Source organism: Protopterus annectens, chromosome 5.part0 (assembly GCF_019279795.1).
Source record: "Protopterus annectens isolate FY-2018-M chromosome 5.part0, PAN1.0, whole genome shotgun sequence".
Taxonomy (NCBI): domain Eukaryota; kingdom Metazoa; phylum Chordata; order Ceratodontiformes; family Protopteridae; genus Protopterus; species Protopterus annectens.
The window spans coordinates 1,319,795,172-1,319,819,396 of record NC_056735.1 but is presented as its reverse complement, the minus strand read 5'-3'; the positions used below and the strand labels follow the sequence as shown (position 1 = coordinate 1,319,819,396).

The following is a 24,225-nucleotide window of genomic DNA, read 5'->3' as shown; positions in this document are numbered from 1 at the left end:
CAACTTCAGGCTTGAACAGTCAGCATAGTGTAGTAGTGGGTAGCTCACATGCAGTAGAGCTTGATCATACAAAGGGGCTCCATCTTGTTACATTGACCTACAGTGTTTATAAATCAGAATGGGCTTCATAAAATTCTGTGCAGCAGCACTATTTATTTATTTTTTATTTTATTTTACATTTGTTAACCGGGAAAGTCCAACTTGGAATGAGTCAATTTTCAGCGGAGGCCCGGGGAGAAACGCTTCAGACGTATGTCTTTGTAACATGGGAGGAAACCAGTGCACCCAGAGGAAACCCACACGAACACAGGGAGGACATGCACTCTGCACAGAAGGCACCCCAGCTGAGAATCGAACCGGAGAACCTCTTGCTGTGAGTTGACAACACTACCACTGCACCATTCAGAGTTTAGAGAGACTAGAATTTTCTGAATAGAGCTAAAAGTTAACACTAAAATGTGGTAATTTACAGGGATTAGCATTTCAAACACATAAATTAAATTCAATAACAGGGAATTACATTAGATTATTTACATGCCAAGGTATGAACTGTGACTTAATCAAAATCCCATGACCATTAGCTAAGAGTTGAGAATGTAAAAGGCCAGGAGCGAATGATCTCTTAAACAAGTGCATACAACTTTTTGACTTGGATAACTCTCAAAGATGACTTACAAAGACTAAGATTTGTAACACTCCTTTAACTTCAGCAAGCCATTGTTGGCCCAATATTTTTAATAAAGGTCACCTTAGTGAAGGTTAATACAGGAAGTACTGAGTATAGTGGCACAGATTCATCACAGCCTGGGTTTGTAGTGTTTCCTTCTAAAAAAAAACAGATGACTGGCAGAGTTGGATAATACCTGAGGTTATGAATTTAAAAATGAGTTCAATGGGAAAGGTAAGCCTTTCCTTGATAGGAAGTTATGAAAGCCAGATGTGAGGACACACTAAACAGTTCTTTAATGATGAGAAAGGCAAAATAAATTTAAACAGGACACCTGACTGTGCACTTGATCAGCAAAAGGTAACCAATCCAGTTTAACTCACTGAACTCTGCTTTTACCAAGTACTGCCTGTGATCAAAGATCCCAGTCAGAGCTCTGCAGTTTTACCATTTGTTTGCTGAATTGGAGAGTATGCAATGGTGCAAGCATGGAGGAAATCTCCACAGACATGCTCACTATCTTGAGGAAGCTAGGAAACCAGATACAAGGAAATCTCACCTAAATGAATGGAAAAGATTCTCCTTCTGGTGCCAATGGAAAGGTCAGGACCCGGTACACAATCCTCAAATACCTGTCAGACCTTTACAAGTCAGTGTTGTACTGTGCCTCTGTGAAGGTACATCTCTCACTTATTTAAGCATGCCTTCCTTGGTATCCTCCCTTCTAATAGCTCCTGAAGGGTGTCCTGCACTTGAGGAACTTAGTCCACTATAGGACTTCACCTTTTTCCTTAAGAAGCTGACTTTACCCACTTTGAATCATCAGGTTTTGCATCCTTGAAGTCATTCACCTGGAAAACCATTTTCCTATTGGCTGTTACTTCTACCGGAAGGATTTATGAATTACAGAACCTCTTGTGCAGAAATGTATTTCTAGTCTTCCACAAAGACAAGGTAACTTATGAACAAACTTTTATTTCATGTCCGAGATAATAAAAAGTTGCCCTTGAGTCAGGCCATTAACCTCCTAGTGTTCTGTCCGCCCAGAACATAGGGGCCAGGATTCTACACTCCCTTGATGTACATGGGCAGTTGAAAGTTATAGAACAAAACACAGTAGTAAAACAGTGTAGTTATTTGTACCCTGTGGAAAAGATAAATATGTGATCCCTGAATGCAGCAGTGAACATACTCATGCATTTACAATTATAAGTTCATCAAACAGTTGTAGTTTTTTACTGTATCAGTTGGTCTAGGGGACCTTCCTTGGTAAGTTGCCACAATTGCCACACTGTCCCCTGTGCTTAGACAGACCCTTCATTCAGCCTTAGCCTTTGAAGTTCATTATAAATCTGTCAGGTATGTATTTACATGTTACTTGATAACAGCAGAGCTAGCACATTTTCATTGTTTTCGTATTTTTCAGAAAAATAGTCTCACTAAGTTATTAAAGGCAAATTAATGGGATCAGGAATTGGGTATGATCCTTATAGTCAGGGCCTAATATTAAAACAAAAGACATTTGGGTCCCCTTAGTATGGGTTGTTCACACAAACATCAGCTTTTAATTGTTGATGAAGAGGATCCAACCTAGTTGTACAAGCCAGCAAAGAAAAGAAAGTCTCCTCTTAGGTCAGCTGTCACAATCGGTGCATATCTGTTGTTCATAGGTTGATACTAGGCTTTCGGCCTTGGGGCCTGTACAAGCCTAGCCATAACAATTCCCTGGATATTTCTTCCCGCAATATTTACTTCCCTGTTTTTGTTTCCTGTTTTTCCAGATATACCTACACACACATGTGCATATATACGTAGGTCTTTCTTCATCAGCCAGTATTAAAGCAGTACTTTCCTTTGGTGTTTTGGCACTAGAAGGGCTGGACATTTCTACAGTTGTATACACACTGGCTCCATTTGTACTACCAACATAAGAACAGCTTTGCACTTGCAAGTACTGTTGCTTCACTGCATGTCAACCTGTTTCCAGCACTGGTGTTACTGCCTAAGCTGATGTCATTTCAGCAGCACCTAAGGACGCCATTGTCAGAGGTGTCTATACAAAATAAAAGGTATTCATCGCATACCTACCATCATAGGAAAACTCATTCATTCTTTAATTTACTGGGTAAATGGTCTGGTCTCACAACCCTTTTCAGCTATGGCCTGGACATAAGGCAACCTGATCAAAACCAGTTACTGAAAAGTACTAAAATAACTTGGCATACATTAGGGCAAGTCACAAGGCTGAGTAGCACATAAAGAAAATAATAGATAAATAATAACATATACTGCAGTAAGATACAGAGCCCAAAAGTGTACATATATCTCCACCCAAGAAAAGAATGAAGGATAAGAACAAACATTTCTCTCATTTTCGTTATAGTTAGATAGCATACCCATCCAGTCATTCAGATTGTGCAGGTTAAGATGGTGATATGAATTTAGTGTTGTGGCTTTTCCAGATCACTAGAGGACTCCTCCTTTACCAGAATCTTGGAGGCAATCATAGGTGTGGAAAGTTAGCTTGTGGGATCTTCCTATTTGTACACTAAACACGGGAAAACGAATGCTTTATGTAAGTTCACACTAACAAGCCCAAGAGCAGTGTTACCTTTTATGTATACTTAGAACTATATGTTTACAGCTGCCTGGTGGAAACCTGATAACACTGCCTCTGTTTTTATAAAAGGCAAAATGAGTTACTAAGCCTCTTCCTCACATTTCTCCTCCACAACTCCCAATGTAGGCGCAATCATTTCCTAAGTTAAAAATAAGATCGTTTTCAAATCTTGGTATCTCCTCCAGACCATAACACACAAACTTGAATCATGGATGGAAGTACGTGCTCATTTTCTTAGCACTGGCCATTAGGACATATAGCTGCTTCTACTTAAAAAATGTCCTCCTTTCTCACTTTCTGTCTTAGATAAAGCATTGCAAAATAAGTTTTGAGGGAGAGATTGTAACATAATGCCAGCACTGGACATGTAGCAGTGTTAATGCACCAAGCAAAAGTAGTGCGTTCTGAATTGGATTGAGATGGCATGTTTGCTAAAACATCAACTTTTATGGGCTTTCCCTTTTTACATTTGCTAACCAGGAAAGTCTGACTGGGTGAGAGCCCATTTTCAGCAGAGGCCCGGGGAGAAAGCTCCAGAATTACAATTTACATAGTTATTATTATAAAGGAACAATTCCATTGATGTGATAATAGAAATAAAACTGTACAACTGGCATCTTAGAGCAGTAATAAATATGAGAATAATTAATAGTAAACAAAGAGAAAATAAAAAACATCATGCAAATTTGCTGATAGACAATATTTTTTCTATTGCATAGTTATTTAAGAAAAAAAATAGAATTGTGTAACTAGAGAAAGCAGAGAACACAGTTAGAGGAAGGGGATGCAAAGGAACGAAAGTATAGATTCAAGGTTAGATAAGAAGACATATAGGGGAGATTAGCCAATGTCTATACAGAGCAGATCCATTTGCTATATAGATAGTCTTTTAGGTGTTCCTTAAATAGAGTTTTGTCTGTGATGTTTAAAATGTGTTGGGGAATGTTCCAGATTTTTGAAATGTAGTGGGAATAGAGGAAATCTCCAGCCTTGTTTTTGCTTTTGGAGACTTGTAGGAGGTTTTTATGAATAGAACGAAGTTGATGAGAGGTTGCATATGGTTGGAGAAGTTCTTGTAAGGCAGGGATTTTGTCTGAGTGATATACTAAGTTATGGGTAAAAGTGATTTGGGTATAGATAAAGTGTTGGGGAAGTTCTAAGCACTGTAACTGTTGTAAGGAAGAGCAATGATGTGACCTGTGATGGGAGTTAGTGGCAAATTTGGCTATTTTGTTATAGCAGGATTCAAGTTTGGCAAGTTCTGTTTTGCTAAGAGTGATAAAGATAGGAGAAGCATAAAGTAGAGTAGATAGAAGGTGACTTCTAGAAATATGCAATCTGGCATGGTTGGTAAGAAATGGCTTAATGTGGTAAAGAGTGCAAAGTCTGATATGAGTTTTTTTAATGGATTGAGATATGTAAATGTAAAATTTCAATCTGTTATCACTGTTAACACCTAGTAGCTTAGTTTAAGAGGTGGTGTTTGAGTGTGCTGTTAGAGGATAGTATGTGGAAAGAGTTACGAGGTATGGATGATTTAGTGGGGAGAAAGAGCATAAGCTTTATTTTATTTGGGTTCAAAATAAGATTATATTTGTTTAGCCAAGATTCAACCTGTAGAAAGGATTGTTGTGTGATGTCCTGTAGTTGTGAAACGGAGGATGAATTACATATAAGGGTTGAATCGTCTGCGTATTGAATAACTGAGACTAGAGGAGTAGATTTATGCAAGCAGTTAGTGAATATATTAAAAAGTAAGGGTCCTAATATGGAATCTTGTGGGACTCCAATATTAACAGGGAGTAGAGATGATAGCTCTTCCACCTTGACAGCTTGTTGGCATTTAGTTAGATAACTATGGAACCAAGTTATGGCAGAGTGGCTAATATTTAAAGTACTTAGTTCTGACAATAATTTCTGGTGTGAGACTGTGTCAAAAACCTTATATAGGTCAAGGAAGATAGCAGAAACATTTTTGTTTTGTTTTCTATAATAAGTTATGGTGTTGGTAAAGCTTAGAAAGACTGTTGTAGTGCTATGATGAGGGTGAAAACCATGTTGAGTATGGGATAGAAGGTTTGGCTCCTTTTTTAAGAAATAGGGTATTTAAGTGATTGTGACTGATTGCTTTAATTCACTTGATAAAGCCCTGCATTGTAGCAGGGCGAAAGCGCTTGAGTCAATCTGTTATTTTAATAAATTATTGTGTCAGTGAGCCAGTTTTGGTGTGCCCGAACCGCTTCTTTTATTTTATTTGGTTTTATTTATTTTTTACAGTTGCTCCTGGTATTCTGAATGGGAGAGAAGGTTATTAGATAGAAGATGATGTAGAAATTGGGAGTGAATGCACGTTTCAAGTATTTTAGACAGAGAGGAGAAGGGATAGCAGTAGGTCTATAGTTTGTGAGCTCTGTGGAGTTTCCACCTTTATGCAGGGGAGTAATGTAGGAGATTTTCCAGAGAAGAGAGACATAGTATTCAAAGAGGCAATTGATAAGGATTGATATGGGATATGCAATAACTTCAGCAGGTATTTTGAGAAATTAAGATGGTAAATTATCAGCAGCAAGGCTAGTAAGTTAGTTTTCTAAGAAGTTTGTAAATAGTGTGAGTTGAAACAGGTTGTAAGGAGAAGGCACTAGTGAGAGAAGTATTAATGAGTAGGACCTGGGGTGTTGTATTCTGATTATATTTACTGAGAGAGTATATAGAGTTTATGAAATAGTAATTAAACTGCGTAGCTATGTTATCCATTGAGTGGGATTTATTGGGTGTAGGTGTGGTAGTGTTGCCAGGCTGAAGCAGTTTATTAATGGTGAACCAATATCTTTTGGGATTGATTTTGTTGTATGGTAATATAGTACATTTTTATCTCCTTTTATTTGGGATTTAGCTTTATTTCTAAGTTGTTTGTAGAGGTTTAAATTATCTTGGTTTCTGTTAGATAAATAGTGTAGCCATGCCTTGTCCCTTTGTTTCATAAGATCATTTGTATCATTTGATAGCCAGGGTGAATGGTGAATTTTTATTCTAACAGTTCTGCAAGGGGCTAAGCTATTTAAGATTTCCAGAAAGGTAGTATTAAAGTGTTGAACAGCAGCATCTATTGGTAATATATTTAGGGGTACCAATTAATTTGTTGGAGAAGAGAGTGAAATGCTTGAGTAGTAAATTTTATTTTATTACGGACTAGTCGGTAGACAGATTGCCTAGGTAGATGTAGATTATGTCTAAGCAAAAGGTGGGCAGATGATCACTGATACTGCAGAGGAGACATCCTGCTTGGTAGAGTAAAGAAGATTTGTTAGTGAGGATCCAATCAAGAACAAGAGTGTCTGTTAGATGCTTTATCTGTTCTGGTAGGATTTTGTATCAATTGGAAAAAGCCATGTAGGTTTACAAAGTTAGATGGATTATTGTTATCATAGGTGGTCCAGTCTATATTAAGGTCTCCCATTATGATAACTTCCTGATGATGGGGTGAAGATAACCAGTGGAGTATTTCTTCAAATGTTATTTAATTTTCACCTGGGGGAATATAGATGGCTACAATGATCAAGGATTTATTTTTATTAATATTTAGTTTACTGGGAAGTATTTCAGAATTGTTAAATGAAGGAAGAATGGTATTAATAGGTTCTAATGGTAAGTTTTGCTTGAACATTATGTCTACACCACCTCCATGCTTATTTTGACGATCAAAATGAAATGTGTTGTATGCAGGAGGTAGGGTTTCATTGTTTTTGATATGTGGTTTGAGCCAAGTTTCAGTCAGAATGGTAGTCAGGGGAACATAAATCTAGCATAGCATGTAGATCATGGACCTTATTTAGTGTGCTCCTCCTTAAATTAAGAAGCAGAAGAGAATTTCCATTTTCATTGTTGGAAAATTTGTAGTCCAGAACTCTAGACTCAAATAAAAAAAGAAACAATGTGAGATGGTCCAAGTCTTTTAGCCGCACAAGGTTTGTGGTATTAGTAGTATTGGTGTTATTCTTTCTGTCAGTTGTCACATGAAGACGTACAGCAGTGGCAGTTATAGCCCAGGTATTATCCCTCACAGAGGGATAAGGCCCTGACTCTGGTCCGTGTGACCTGTGTTTGGATAGCAGCTTGGGTGCCTGCTAAAGCTGATGTGAAGGAGGAGAGGAGTGACAGTTTGCTGCCTAGCCTTTCTTTTGGGGGAGAGGTTAGTGGTGGTGTGGGAGCACATCCACAGTACACATATTCTCCTGGTTGAAGCCTTGGTGGAGACCACAGACCCCCCCCCCCCACAAGACCACTGCTGGTAATGGAGATAAGGCTGTTTACAGAAATGAATGACACACCCTTGGGGATGACCATTGCATAGCAAACTTTACTGGGCATGCACTGTGGGGTTAGGGCTTTAAAAAAGAAAAATAAATAAAATCAGCCAACCCCTTTATGACTGCCTTAATGACAGCTTGGTCAGCTGTCACCATGATCTATGGGGAATGAATGGACCAGTTAACTGAGAAATGGTCTGATGCTGGCAGACAGCAGAGACAAAAAGCTAAAAAACTGAAAAATAAAACTACCCAAGAAGCTCACATTAACACTTTTGACACTGTTTTAAACTTGCTTCACACAGAATCAGAGAGCACCATGTTGTTAAGACTGATTGATCAGATGGCCAAATCTGTGAACATTTTAGAACTGTCCCTGAAGATTTGGTGACCTTAGGTGTATATGTTATGGAAGAGAAGATGGAATCTTTGCCATCTTGGCTGTTCAGTCTGTCATTCATGACCAAATGTAGACCCACATCAACACTGTTTACTTTTATGGGGAGCAGCAGTACGTAAAGAGCTGTCATATGTACCAATGGTTCTACATTTCCATTTGCAAGCATTAAAGTGTGAAACTTTAGGCCTCTCTCACCATTGGGAGGATGGTGGGGGGGTAAAAGTGTCCAAAACAGGGATCAGCAGGAAGGTCCAAGTGGTAACTTTGTTACACCTTGAGTACTGTATCAAGGGCAGTGACTTAGATGGTAGGTCACTGCCTAGCTTTTCTTTAGGTTAACCTGCGTCAGAAATGACCTTCAAGAACTTGCAGCTGTTGTGCTTACTCCCAGTTAGAGACAGCTGGAATCTGCATCTCTCCTGCATTTTAATAGATGAGAAGGGGCCTAGAGGGTATGCACACCTCACTGCCACTCTTTGGCAGTACATTCCAGAATGTAGGTACCAGACAACCCTTGGATAATCTCAGGGAGTGGTCTCTAGGGTCAGACCACCAGAGTTTAGGTGTAATTCGAGACTGAGGTACCCTCTGTGGCTCTCCTGTTGAACCAAGCAGGGTCTGATAACCTGGGAGGTGGCTGTAGGTCTTTCTATACCAGTGCTTATGGCTCAAGGCCTGGATGTTAAAAAAAAAAAAAAAAAGACAAGGAGTTATGAGCTGCTTCAGTCCCTGCTGCTTGCAGACCACAATTTCACAGCCAGGTGCTTGTGCATAAGGCAACATGTATGGGTTGCTGCTCACACTTGGTGTTTACTATGTGTTTGAGCAGCCATGGAGAGGGAATGGAGGTGCCATGCAAATACATAGATGAGACTGAGCAGGGTAGGAGTGGCATCCATGGGAGACAGGGAGTGGGAGTTTTGCAGCTAGGCTTAGGGGGAAACTGGGAGATTTAGGGCTAGGGTTAGTGAGCAGTGTTTGGGATTACCATTATGGAGTGAGAGGCAGTTTTAGGGTTAGGGAATGGGGATTGGGATTAGAGAGCTATGGGTGAATTTAGAATTAGGGTGTGGGATTTGACATGAAATTAGTGAGTTACTTGGGGCCCAAATTCAGAAAAGTTACACTGAGGTGTACATATTATCTACACTTTGTGGTAACTTTTTTTGTATTCAGAGAAATCCCTACCACAGTGCTGCAACACAAAGATGTCCAGCACCATGATGGGTGCTGTCTCCATGGTGGGGCATTCCAGGAGAAGAGGCATATACTAATTTTACAGTGTGCTGTCCCCCATAACAGCTTGTAGTGAGGTATTTACTCCAGTTGGCTATGTAAAGGTATATGGCAGTTCCTGTCACTTGGTAGTGAGCATGGACAAAAGGATGTATTCATCCATTTCAGTAGAGGTAAGTACAAGGGAGTTTAGTGGTTAGGTAATGTTAAGCTGTGTGTGTGTGTGTGTGTGTGTGTGTGTGTGTGTGTGTGTGTGTGTGTGTGTGTGTGTGTGTGTGTGTGTGTGTGTTTGTGTCTTTGACTGGACTGTCTCAGTGGTGCGGTAGTGAGGAGGTAGGTTAGGTGTGTGTGTGTGTGTGTGTGTGTGTGTGTGTGTGTGTGTGTGTGTGTGTGTAGGAGTACTTCCACACATCCCAAGACAAAAGAAGAAAGCCTGCAACTTTGGGTGAGGAGGACCACTAGCCTCTGTAAAGATGTGGGATGGGGAGACACTATGCACTAGGGATAACTCTAAAGACATGGGATAGAGGACACTAGCCACCAGGGATAACTTTTAATGTGAAGTTGTTCAATCTTGCCATTTGTTCTTTACAGGTGGGTTCAGAGCCGATTCATCGGCTCCAAGTCGGCTGCTTTCCAAGCTCAAGATCTTTGAGTTAGCTCGAGGCACAGTCCCTATCCCATGATGCTGTCCTACCAACCCTAGATCTAGTTTGCCGCTGCAACAGATCGCACGATCTTCAGAGGAAGCTCGGGCCAGTAACCTTCTTTATTTTCTTAAAAGAATTTAAAATTACTTAGCCTATCAGGGATCTGATATTTGTGATACTTCTCATATTTCTTGTAATTGTTGTTCAGCGAGTTAACTGAAAATTATATTTTTGTCTTTTAATTCAGAGTGGTTGCTCCTAGGCCTTTAGCCTTTCTTGAGTTGCATTACTTCACAGGGCTCTGTCAAATTTAATTCCCTATCCCTTTATTTTTTATAGAATTTTTGTATTTGAATGTTTTTGTGTCACCTCGGAGGGGTCGCATTATTCTCGTAGTCATTGCAGTTCAGGGATCTGAACTTTCTAAGGAGTTCTGTGGTTTTAACGTTTTTGATATTGTTATCAGAGATCTGATATTTGTGTGTAGTTTCTGTTTATAATGTCTGAGAAACAAAAATCTGGAGTTAAAAGGTGTGACTGTGGACAGAAGATGTCCATCACCGATAACCACGTTTCTTGTGTGTTCTGCTTGGGTCCACTACATTTGCAAGAAGATTGCTCTGTCTGCCATTCCTTCAGTGCCAGGGTTTTATTAGAGAGGCAAAGGAAATTGGTCGATAGAGGGCTGGTGAAGCCAGCTTTTCAAGAAGCATTAGACAAGACTGACCAGACCTCCAAGTCCTCGAAGGGGTCGAAGTTTCTAAGGTGTCATTGGAGCACAAGTCTTCTGTTCCGAGCACCTCTGGGAAGACTCGGTCGACGGCTCCGCAGCCTTCGGAGCCATGCACCGAAATCTTAAATCATTGTGTTGGAGTCGGTGTCGGAAGTTTTAAAGTCCCTGATCCTTAAGTCGGTGGCTTCTTCGGCTCCTTTGTCCCATTCTTCCAGTACCCTTTCCAACATTGATGTGGACCGTGTGGTGCAGAGACTTTTGATGAACCTGGCCCTGGCCAAATTGCTTTCAGCTTTGACCCAGTTGGCTTCGAAGCCTATGACCACCCTACCACGATTTCTGCTCCTCCTCCGAGGCCAGTTGAGCCTTCGGAGCTGGAAGAGAGGATCTGATAGTGGTGGAACCCTCAGAGCTGAGGCCTGTTCCAGTGCCCTCGGCCCCGTCGACCTTGACTTCTTTGGTTCCAATCGAAGAGTCTCAGAGCCGCCACTCTCTCGCTGGTTCCGGGGGAGAGAGTCGAACCGATGCTTCAGTTCCGAGTCTCCCTCTCGGGGCTTCAGCGCAGATGAGCTTGGTTCCGTCCTCGGGTTCGGAGCCAGTGGTCTCGGCCCCTGGGACGCTGCAGTCTTCTTCGGAACCGGTGGACTCCTTGGGTCGAGAAACCGGTGCCTTTGATGCCACGAAGAAGAGCCATGTCTGCTAAGACCCTTACCTCTTCTGATCTTTCCTCTTCCTCCCCTAAAGGGCCATGTTGTGTCCCTACACCACAGGTCCCCACCAAGCATCAAGACCCAGAGCCTCAGGTAACCCCATTGGGTGACCCCTGCTTGACTGAGACTTCACCAGATGCCCCCACTGATGAAGTCCCCAGAAAAAGACTGTGCAAGAGGAGGCATTTAGATTCCCCTCAGGAATCTTTGACATCAGACATCGACTTAGAGGAATCCGAAGGGTCCCCACGGTCCTCCTCTGAGGATGTCTCATTTGCAGACATCCTTCCACCTCCTGGGTTACTCCGCCCTTTGACGAATTAATGGACCTGGTCACTCGAAGGGCTTGGGAGTCTCCTGATTCCATGGAACCGGTCCCTTGGAGGCCCAACAAATTTATCACCTCCTCTTAAGACAGGTCTTTTCTTATGAAGGGAGTCCCTGTTGATGCCGTGGTGGTGGCGGCCACCACCAAGAAAGAGATATCAGAAACCTCTTCTTCTGTTCATCCTCCTAATAAAGACTCTAGGACTATGGACATTTGCAATGAGATCGCGCAAATATTTGACCCATTTTACCTGTCTTTAACAAGATCTCCTCAAAGAGCTTGGAGATACTCTACAGGGCAAAACAGATGATGCTGTTTCGGAGAATGTAACGGCACAGCTTAACACCCTTAATTCTATTGTGAACTCGTCCATGTGGCTTATTTCTTATGCAGCCGATGGATCGAGCCAGGCAGCAGGTTCAGCAATAGCTCTGTGGAGACAATCCTGGATGCGCTTATACTCCTTTGCGGAAGCTTTCAAGTCTTCCTTTGTTAATACCCCATTTTATGGCTCTTCCTTGTTTGGGCCTAAAGTCAAGGAGACACTTACTAGGTGTGAGCAGGAAGGAAGGACTCTGAAGTAGGTGTCTGTTTTTCCACCCCCACTAGACCATACCCCAAAGGGCAAAAAGGTGGAAAAATGTGGTTCCGAAAGTCCCAAGGAGCTTTCCAGAACACACACAGTGAACCCCCCCCCACCAGGGGCAGAGGAGGGGGTATAATGGTAGATGCCACCCTGGCGGCAGAGGGGGTCCGCAGAACCAGGATGACAGGGAGCAGTTCCTTGGCAAGCCCTATCAGCACTGCTGAGAGGAGGCCCGACCATCCTACTTTGGAGGCAGTCGGGTTGCTTAGCTTTATACCCAGATGCCTGGCTAGGAATTCTTGGGTAAAAAGCATAATTACCAGAGGTTACATCATTCTGTTTTCAGAATCCCCTTCCATTCGCACAAGAATCCCAGACGTTCCACCCAGTCTGTGGAATCTAGCAACTATAGAAATTCAAAGACTGCTAGACAAAAGAGTCATCCAGCCAGTCCCGGTGGACCAGATAGGATCTGGAACTTACTCCAAGTTCTTTTTAGTTCCAAAGAAAACAGGGGACTGGAGACCCATCTTAGACCTCAGCAAACTAAATACCTTTTTCAAAAAGGAAAAGTTCCAGATGGTCACGCTTCAATCGATACTTCCGTTTCTCGAAACGGGCAGTTGGATGTGCTCTATAGATCTCAAGGATGCGTACTACCACATCAAAATGGCCAGGCCATCCAGAGATCACTTGCGTTTCCGGCTGGGGGCCAGTCACTACCAATTCCGAGCTCTGCCCTTTGGTCTCACCACAGCCCCCAGAGTGTTCACCAAATGTATGGCAGTGGTCACGGCTCATGTGAGACGTTTAGGATTCTGGGTGTTTCTGTATCTTGATGACTGGCTCCTCACCGCCACCACTAGGCATCAACTAATTAGCACCAGAGATTACACTATCAACCTGTGTTCCAGGTTGGACATAACCTTAACTTTCGAAAAATCTGCTTTATTGCTGTCGCAGCATATTTCCTTTATAGGAGCAGATCTAGACACCACCACCTCCCTGGTCAGATTGCCTCAAGAAAGAGTAATATCTTTGCAAAGTCAAGTGTCCTGTTTGTTGATGGAAAGGAGAGTTCTGGCATTCCAGGTTCTGAAGCTGTTAGGCACCATGGCAGCTACACTCATAGCGGTTCCTCTGGGACGAATGCACGTGAGGATACTCCAATGGCTACTATTCACACAGTGGTCTTATCAAAAGCTTCCAATGTCACACAAGATTCTTCTGACAAATGCTTGCAAAAAGGACATTCTTTGGTGGTTGAACAGCCACCAAGTTACTGTAGGTCGCCCATTTGTACTTCCCCCTCCCACAGCCACAGTGACCACGGATGCTTCCCTGATAGGGTGGGGGGGCTATTTCAGGGAAGAACTGTCCAAGGCACTTAGTCAGACATGGAATCTCATTTGCACATCAGTGTCTTAGCGTTAAGAGCAGTGTTTCTAGCGTTGCAACACTTTCACGACTCTCTACCTCGAAAGATGATTGCAATACAGACAGACAACATGTCGGTAGTCTGGTACACCAACAAGCAAGGGGGACCAATTCTTACCCCTTATGCCGAGAGGCCTTGAGACTTTGGCAGCGGGCTGTATCCACCGGGTGCTTTCTGATAGCAATGCACATACCCGGGTCATCCAACGTGATAGGGGACAAACTGAGCAGAGCCATTCTGTTGCCTCACGAGTGGTCCCTCAAAGAACGAGTGGTGGAAAGAATATTCCGCAGATGGGGCCAGCCTTGCTGCAATCTTTTTGCATCCCCGATGAATGCCAAATGCAGAAGCTACTTTGCCCTGTACCCCCCAATGGGGGACATCCCAAGGGTCTCACTTGAGAGTGTGTGTGTGCGTGCGTGTGTGTGTGTGTGTGTGTGTGTGTGTGTGTGTGTGTGTGTGTGTGTGTGTGTGTGTGTGTGTATGTATATATATATATATATATATATATATATATATATATATATATATATATATATATATAGTGTGGTTAATTGGTGGGTAAATGATTGAAATGTTATAAAATGATTGTCTGATTTGAGGGAGCTGTTGTTACTTCTAAATAGCTGATTTTGTATGAAAGGGTTAATTTTTTCATGATGATGTTTTGTGAGGAAACTGGTGGTCTGTGTGACTGTTCTCATTGTGGAGATTCATGAAATGCACTGACAAGACAGCTTGAGTGTTTTTTTTTTGTTTTTTTTTTTTTTTTGCTTTCTGCAAACTCTAAAAGCTTCAAGATATGATTTCTCGCCGAAAATGCTTTTTTCCTTACTAGAGACAATCTCTGCTATGCATGAGCTTATTTAGATTCTTTTTAACAAGTTTATGAAGCTGCAGCTTGAGGAAACAAGATTGAGTAAACAACAGTGATGGCATCACTTAACCTTTTGAACTTGTTAAATGGCTGAATTTAAAATTCTTTTCCCTTGAAATTCTGTTATCCTTCACTTAGATACTTTAAATGGTAAATAATTAGTTCTGATGTTGTTGTGTCTTTCGGCTTTTCCTGCTTAGGGGTCGCCACAGCGGAACTCCGGTCACTAATGATTGGCAGTAGATTTTTACGTGCTGAGTTGCCGGCCCTGACGCACAACCTTCAACGAACGTATGCCCATTCACGCATGTCTCCACACAGAAGACACTATAGCTGAGAATCGAACAGGCCAACGTCTTACTGTGAGGCGACAAAGCTACCGCAGCACCACCACCGCAGTTTAAATAATTAGTTCTGATAAAAGTGTTTAACTCCTTTGAAAATACCTATGTTCTTTTATAGATGCATACATTCTGCAGATTCAATGACACTTTTAATAACTAAATGACATCAAATGAACTAGGAGCTGCATTAGAAAACTCATTATGCATATTAACAACGGACTTCTGTTACATAACTAAACAGAGGGTTGTGAGACTTTTTTTGTAATAAGTGTTATATATATATTCAACAGATCCTTACATGAAAGAATCTTAGATAGAATGGTTAAAACATCTGATGTTTCTTGAAAAGACTTGGAAATATTGACAATCTTCTTAACTTTCAACTTCTAATTTTTATGCATACGTTAATCTGATGTGTATTTCTGACATATCTACTTATCAGAGGTGCTATTACTATATGTGGCATATTCATATAGCTTCTGTTATATTGGACACTCTCATTTTAATGTATATTTCATGGACTCAGATTTCTTTAGTTGCTTTCATAATGCTTTTCTTTTTTGTTTTTTATACTATATTCTGAGCAGAGATGGATAATTAGTGTCTTTTGGTGTTGGAGAGGTGGTGGATAGATGGTTTAAGTTTTTAACTAAACCAGAAACTTTGTTTCATGTATGTGTTTGTAAATAGTTTGGGGTTTTTGAAAGTAGTGCTTAATACACGTTACGCATCCACGATAGGTAAGTTTTCAATAGATTTCAAGTCAACACGGAAGAAAGGTCTTTCAGTAAGTAACACATTATAGTCAATGGCTTATAAATGTTTATCATTAAATATTAATGGTTTGAACAATAATGACAAAAGAGTTGGTTTGCTTAAATATATAAAAATGCGTAAAGCCCAGATCATCTTTTTATAGGAAACCCGTCTATTAAAAAAAGACCTACAAAAATACTCATTTAATGGCTGTACCATTCTGGCTGATTCATGTTTTAAGACTAAGAGAAGGGGCATTCTTATTCTATAGAAAAATACTTATACTATGCCAAAACTTATAGATACAATTTCAGCTAAAGATGGGATGCTATTGGAAATCAGTAGGAATTATTGTACTTTGATTAGCATACTGGATACCAGGACTAAGTACTAAATATGTTGACAAATATCTGGACCTGATTACTTTAAATGCAAAAGGGGAAATTATAGCAACAGGTGATTTTAACTGCCTATTATCAGACAATAATACTTCTAAAACTGGTAAAATAAAACTAACATCTCAAACCAAGAAGTTAAATGACTTTACAAACCAGGTGAACCTTAAAGATATACATGGTCTAAGAGAACATTATTACTTATTCTGTACTCACTATTCATATCAGTTTAGTACACAAACAAACATTGATAAGGTATTTGTATTAAATAATATATACTCAAAAATAAGTGACGTATCTATAATGACTTGTCCACTTTCAGACCATAGTGCTATAAACTTTACATTAACTACGCATACAGATGAGTTAAGATTTCTACAGAGAATTCCTGCTTACATAACTAAGTTAAAAGATTTTAGGGAATGGATAATGAAAGAAATATACATGTTTATGGAAACAAATGATAATGGTAAAGTGACTGATACCATACTATGGGACACTTTTAAAGTTTATATATATGGTAGAATAAAATCTTGATACCTTAAAAAAGGAGAGAGTGGGACAAAGAACTTTTAGACTTACAAAAAAAATAGGCAAGATGAAAATGGACGCAAAACCAAATAAAGTAGCACATAACAAAATTACTAAGTTATCAAAAATACATAGAAGTTCTGAATCATAAGGTAACCATAAACCTGGAAAAATTGAAATTACAAACTTATGCTGTAAATCCTAAATATCTACATAAAATAGTAAGATAAAAAAAAAAATAAACAGTCAAAATCTTATTAATGAGATTAAATAAAAAGTGATGGTTCAGTTAAGAATACATCTAACTTAATGGGCTTATTAGAAGTGTTCAAAAACTACTATAAAGATATAAATAATAACACACCACTTTTGGAGACAGATAATGTAATAGATACTTTTATTCAAGAAAATATATCTACTAAGGTGTCAGTGCAACAAAATAAAATATTAAATAAACAAATAACACTAACAGAAGTGAAAGAGCAAATAAAAAAATTTAAAAAATAATAAAGCTCCAGGACTGGATGGAATAATTCCTGAACTGTATAAGATTTTTCCTGAATATATAATAAAATGGAGTGCCTTTACTATGGTTAAGGAAATATGTATAACACCCTCATTGTGGAAATATTAAATTATCTCCCCCATTTTAAAACAAGGTAAGGACCCCAAATCTTGTGATTCATATAGGCCAGTTTCGTTGCTAAACACTGATTATAAAATTTTCATGACAATATTAGCTAATAGGATAACGAAAATGTTACCTTATCTAATACATAATGATCAGACAGGGTTCATTCTTCATAGAATAGTGCAAGATGACAATATTAAATTACTATCATTAATAGACATAGAATTCAAATACAAAAAAACAACGAACTGTTATCAGACTAGGCATACAAAAGGCTTTTGATTGTATTAGGTCTTATCTACAAAGAATTCTGATCGGTTTTGGATTCTCCTCAGATTTTGTCAACTTATTAATGAAAATTTATAGTGGGGCACAAGCTTATGTGAAAATCGGTTCATGTCTATCCTCACCACTAGAAATCCTCAAGGGAACTTGACAAGGTTGTCACCATTATTTTTTGCTCTTTCAATGGAACCTTTTGCTACATATATCAGAAATAAGCAAAATATAAAAGACTTTCAAGTTAATAAGGACTATTGTCCTAAGATACAGTTATTTGCTGATGATATGTTAACGTTGGGTGATATAGATGGTTCTTTGCATGATGTTATAAATACCTTAAACAAGTTTTGAAAGAATTTCAGGGCTTAAATTTAATCATAATAAATCCAAAACATTACTAATTAATAAAAAAAAATCAACAAAAACCTAAGCGAGAATAGGCTGTTTAATTGGAAGAATGATGTATTAGAATATTTGGGTGTCAGTATAAAGAGTACATGGAAAGAGTCTGTTAAACTAAACTACAATAATTTAATAACCATCTTTAGTGAACTAATCAAAAGATGGAATAAAATGTTCTTCACAATGGAGGATAGGCTCTCTTTAATTAAAATGGTAATTTTACCTAAAATTTTGTTTTATATACAGTCATTGATAATACTCCCTCTAAAAATGTATTTAAAAATTAGATTCCATGCTACTTAAATTGTTATGGTTCCCCTTAAAACCTAGGATTGCATATAAATGGCATTATAGCTTGGAACAGTAATTGGATAGCATTCCCTAGCTTAGATCTTTATTCCAAATCAGTTATAATTATTGTAATATTATATTGGATCTCACCTTCCTATATATCTGGCTGGAAAATAATACATGAGATTCATACAACTGATGTCAGAACTATAGAAAATCAGTTTAAGGAACAGTACGGAATAAGTAGAGTTCATTGACTTTTACATGAATTTTGTTTATTTAATCAGAAGTTTGATCATTTTTTTCTTATGGCATTAATCAAATATTTAATAACTTTAAAAATATAATTGATAATTACAACATTAATACTCCCCCGATTGCCTAGATTATTTCAACATCAATGCGATGCAAAAATTACAGGAAAATAACTTGACATTCTGGCATCAGTTTATTGAAAATAAGAGTATTAAACCACTAAACTCTCTTATATCTAGTTTTAATAATAGTCAAGACGGTTGTTTATATACTCATTATGACAGTTTATAGAAAACAAAATGAGAGTATCAATCAACCTATTTGACTGAATCTATACCTAGTTTGATCCCTCTTTTTAGTAGGTGTCTTGAAAAGACAGATGATCAAAAATTAAGTATTTCATCTGTCTATAAGATATTAAGAGAAGACACTCTAAAGTTTGACTCAGATTTTTGGAATTACTATGTAGATATTAATGGAGAACAAATATCTGATGTATCCAAAAACTGTTACCGAATTCTACATATGGTACCTCTTCTTCATTATATTGAAGATTGTATACATGGAAATTTATGAATAGGAGTATACTCCACATAAAGTATATCTTATACTCAAAAACAGTGAAAGTAAATGTTGAAAATGTGATGAATTACTAGAGGCCAATTGGGTTCACATGTTCATTGAATGTAGAAATGTTGTTCAATACTGGAAAGACTTCAGATATTTTGTAAAGGCCTTATGGTCTGATAACTGCCATATTTCTAACTCACTAATCCTATTCAATGTTCCTATACCTAATGTAATACCTAAATCTCAGATTCAATTACTCTGGTCAATTCTTGCAATTGCCAGAAAAGTTATTACTTTGAACTGGAAAAGTAAGCAAGATTTGATGTTTAAAGAATTTATTAATTTAGCAAAAGTTATTTGTAAAAAAAGAACTGCAAACCATTTGTTATAGAACCCATAACATGTCTCATAAAAAATAGCATGGCAAAAATTGGAAAACCTTTTGAACAAACACTGATAACTTCTCATGGATAAATGATTGTTTATCATGGATGAATGTAAATATTGTAAATAGTTTTGTTATTGTTTTATTGTATTTGTTATATGTACATTTGCATATGTTTATAGTAAAAACTAAAATTTTTTTGAAACAAAAATAAAGTCGCTAATGTAGCAGCTTTTGCATTACCATGTATTTATTGAAGGATATAAAGTGTGAAAATATATTGTCTGTTAGTGACTAACTATAATCGTCCATGATTTACCAGGGCAGGAAAAAAGGAGAGACCAGGACAGTCTGACAAAGACAGGACAGGTGTAGAGTATATGGTGTGTTTGACTGTGTGTACTGTGGGTGTGAGGGTGAATGGAGGGGTGATGACTGTTGCATCGACCGCCACAGTTAACTGCTGTTCTTCACTTGCACTAGTTAACAGCAGTTCAGAGATATGCAAATTAACCAGTAATAAGATATTTTGTCATTGCTGCAAATGTGTCTCTGAATGTGCTAGTACCACATCACAGAAACAGGGCCTAACCCAAGCAGTTTTTTTTCTGAATACCTGGGAAGGAGTTTTATGGTTACAGTCATGAAGCAAGGTTTGAGGTTAGAGTTAGGGACCGTTTGGCAGTTTTAAGGTTAGAGTTGTGGTTGTGGGTAGGCTCTGTACAATGTTAATAAGACAGGTAGTGGAACATCTTGCACTTATAATTTTGGGCCTAGCGGCAGGGAGCAAGTCATCTGTGAGCTAATGGCACATGAGCACTTGTAGAAGATCCAGCTGTGACTTTACGTTTTTTTGTCTACAGGTAAAAAAATAGGTATCACAGTCACCAGTCAGGGTACCAGAATTACATTAACCAACTGTCTTTAACTTTTGTTTGAGGTAATAATGTTATTATTGCATCACTTAAAAATCCATCCAACAACAAATTCAAGTTAACCAAAAATAAGGTGCTGGAAGGTTCACCAGAATAAATTCCACTGTTTTATTGATTGCACACGATATTAAAAAGCGTAAAGAACATCCAGAATGCATTAACAGTGTCACCGCGTTTTTGTCACAAAAACTTCTTCAGATGAGCATACCAACTTCTGAAACCCCTTTATATACAGAAACATCCCCAATTAATCAATTAACAAACTATTATACTTTTAAAAACACAGTGCAAAAAAACTATATACACAAACAATAAAATACAATAAATACAGAAGTGCATAGAAGATCATTTGTTGGTCAAGCAGGAATCTTGTAAAAAACATACATTATTTAAAAGTTGTAAAAACTTGTAAACAAAAAATGTTTAAAATTTTTAAAAATATATAACCACATTTAAAACACTGTTGTGTAGGTCATACAAAATGTAAAACAGCACCATCTACTGGAAAGTCACATAATTTAAAGTTTATCTGACCTAAGCTTTAAGACTGGCTTCAATGAAACCATCTCATTCAAACCAGGATACCTACTATCTTCAAGAACTAGTTGCCAGTACAGTTCCCTGTATTCTAGGCATGTTTCCCAAGGGCCACCCCTAGGATCAACGGGCAGTATTTCTATTAGATAAAAGTGAAAATCAGCTCCTGCACAGTTCAGAGTGTGATTATACAGAGAATTGTTACTGTTCATCTTTTTTATATCGTACCTGTGTTCATACATTCTTGACTTTAATTTTTCTCTCAGTTTTGCCTATATAAAATGCTTCACATTTGTCACACAATGCTAAATAAATAATTCTATTAGTATTGCAATTAGCAAAACCATTTGTCTTAATAAGTCTGTATCTACTTTTCAGATGAACTATCTCTCCAACTTTGACATAAGGGCATTGGACACAACCACACTTGTGTGTGCCCCTTTTATTAGAAAGGTGAACACCTGTCCTAGGGGTACCATTCTCCAAAATGTTTTTAATACAGCGTCCCCTTCTGTAAATACACTTAAAAGGCTTATCAAATATATACTGCAGGTCTGATGTACTAGCAAATCTGTTCCATTCTCTTTCTGTAATGTTTTTGGCCAACCCAGCATCCCCGTCATAAGTAATAACCAAAGCACTGTTGTACCCATTATCACCTGACCTCTCCGATGTTTGAATATTTTCAGGGTCCTGATTGCCACTCCCGAAAATGGGGGCAAACCTAGATTTTCTTGCTTCCAAAACTTCATTGTATACTTCTGCTAGAAGCTTTTCTGAGTACCCCCTAGCTTTGAACAAATCCATAAGGTAAGCAATTTCATTAATAAAATCATTGTCATCTGAGGTTATTCTGGATATACGAACACACTGACCCTTTACTACCCCTTTCTTCTGGTGATGTAGGTGTGCACTGGTATAATATAGGTAAGAGTTTGAAAATTTTACTTTTCTGTAAACTCTAGTTTTGAAAATCCCTTATGCCTTACTGATACTGAGGTCCAAGTATCTCATTTTGTCAGAATTGATTTCTTACATAAATCTTAAGAAATCTTTGGGGCTAGGCAAATAGTTAAAGAAATCTAAAAACCTACTCTCAGGTTCTACCCAAAATAAACAACTGTCCAAAAAACGAGCATAAAAATTCCAGCAACACCTGAAATCACAATTGAACACAAATTTCTTTTCCCAGTAGGAAAGTATAATGTTAGTGTACGTGGGGGCACAGTGGGACCCCACAGCAACACCTCTTAGTTGTTTAAAATACTCACCCTTAAAAAATATAAAATTGTTTTTTAAAATCACATCCATTAAGATTAAACATGTTCTAAAATCATTATAACTTATGTCATTAGTATCACTTAAAACCTCTTTTAACCATTCTAAACCCAGAGTGTGGGGTATTGAAGAAAATAAATCTATCACATCAACCGTGATAAAAGTAAGGTTGTCACAATAAAGGCCCGAATGCAGTTTTTTCAAAAGGTCCCATGAGTCTTTGAGTATATTTGCCCCCCCATGGACAATTTTTTAAGCTAGGAATCCACAAATTTAGCTAAGGTAGCTGTTATGGAACCTTCAGCAGGGACTATTGGCCTTAAGGGTGGGTTGCCCACATCCTTATAGACCTTGGGGATGCCAAAAATTGATGGAATCCTAGGTTTCCCGACATGTAAAAAATTGTAAGTATCATTGTCTATAAGTCCTTCAATGAGCAAGTCATTTAAACATACTTGTATTCTTTTGTAAGCAATATTTACTTAGTTCAGAGAAACCCTCATATACTGGTTGACATTACCCAAAATGTCCATCATCTTACCTTCATAAGTGATTTTGTCCATTAAGACTACACCTCCACCCTTATCCGGTTTCATAATTCTTAAGTTCTTGTTAATTCTACATTGTTCAAGTAAGTCTCTCTCTTCCCTACTAAGATTCGGAATCACAGTTAATGCGTTCTGGATGTGCTTTACGCTTTTTAATATCGTGTGTGATCAATAAAACAGTGGATTTTATTCTGGTGAACCTTCCAGTGCCTTATTTTTGATTATCAGTTTACTTTTGGCACTTTTTTTCCACTTTCTTTGTTTAACAAATTTAAGTTACAAAACACCTTATATTTTAATAACTTACGCTGCTTTCTGGTATACTGTATGAAAATAAATTGCTGTTAACTGGCACTAGTGTCAATGTGTATTTAGGAACAAGTTCTTGAGGTTACACATTAGTACTTCAGGAGTTCTTTGCTTGGCAGAACAGGGTGTGTCATTTTAAGTGACTGATGTATTTAACTGAATGCTTTGAAGATGGTTATGTTCACTTTGTTTGCCTTAGTTATTTGTGTGACTTTTCTTTTCTCCCCAGATGTGCTCTTAACGGGTATTGAGGCAGCTTTCAGTGATACTGATTTAGACTTATTTTCCATTTTATAGTTCCATTTCTTAGAGCCCAGTGGGGGAATATCCAGGCAACTTCCAACTCCAGTTCCTGCAAGGAAGGTTGAAATGGATCGGACTGTAATGCCATGTGGAACTGTCGTTACCACAGTAACAGCAGTAAAAACAAAACCACGTCCAGATGGGCATCCTACAACATTTACCTCAGGTCAGCATCAGCAAACATATACAGTAAAATGCTATTTTATCATTTAGCGATATAATTTATATCATCAGTTAAATGCAGTTATAGTTTCTTTCTTTTATGAAGTGTCACCTTTTGCTTCCTTAGATCAAAAAAAAATAGTGTGCCTATGTAACTGTCATGATACACAAGAACAAATGTTGATGTATCTATTTGTTCACGTGTCATGGTTTCTATGTACTTTTAAATGCCTGTGTATAAGACGTCTGCGACTTGATATGTAAACCATATGTGATGAATCAGTATCACAAAAAAAAAAATAATTAATTAATGCATAAGATCCATTACTTTTTTCTAAGTATGATAGCAAATTTGTAAGTTAAGGAGTATAGTTTTGTAGCTTACATACTGCTTCTAAGGCATGAACCACCATAATAGTTTTAGTAAGATCATGTTCTTTTTCCTAGGAGAAGGAAATCTGCAGTGTTTCATCAAAGCCGATACCAGGGAAAGATTACACTGTGCTGGCCCAGTGGAGCAAAGAGAGTCCACTCCCAGCACAGTAGGTGTCCCTAGTGCCAGAAGGCCATGGTGGGAGGCAGTGGGATTTGGGAAGGCAATGGATGAGCATTCATCTCTCAGGAATAGGTACTTTGCAGTACACCTGTGAAGGCTGTGAAATTTGCAACAGCAGACAGCAGTGTGGAAAGTTCAGACAGATATGTGGGTGTGGGATGTGCATGGAAGCATGTGTGTACTTCCATGCACACATCACTGAT

The 24,225-nt window shown here is 38.5% G+C and overlaps 1 protein-coding gene across 2 annotated transcripts in view; it reads left to right on the top strand.

Moving 5' to 3' along the window:
* Nucleotides 1-24,225, top strand: part of C2CD2 (C2 calcium dependent domain containing 2) — a 1,081,249-nt gene that overhangs the window by 798,199 nt on the left and 258,825 nt on the right. For both annotated transcript variants that reach the window (XM_044071129.1, XM_044071130.1), the window contains one exon: nt 23,299-23,470. In XM_044071129.1, the coding sequence (XP_043927064.1) occupies nt 23,299-23,470 (172 nt within the window). The remainder of the gene's footprint in view (nt 1-23,298; nt 23,471-24,225) is intronic.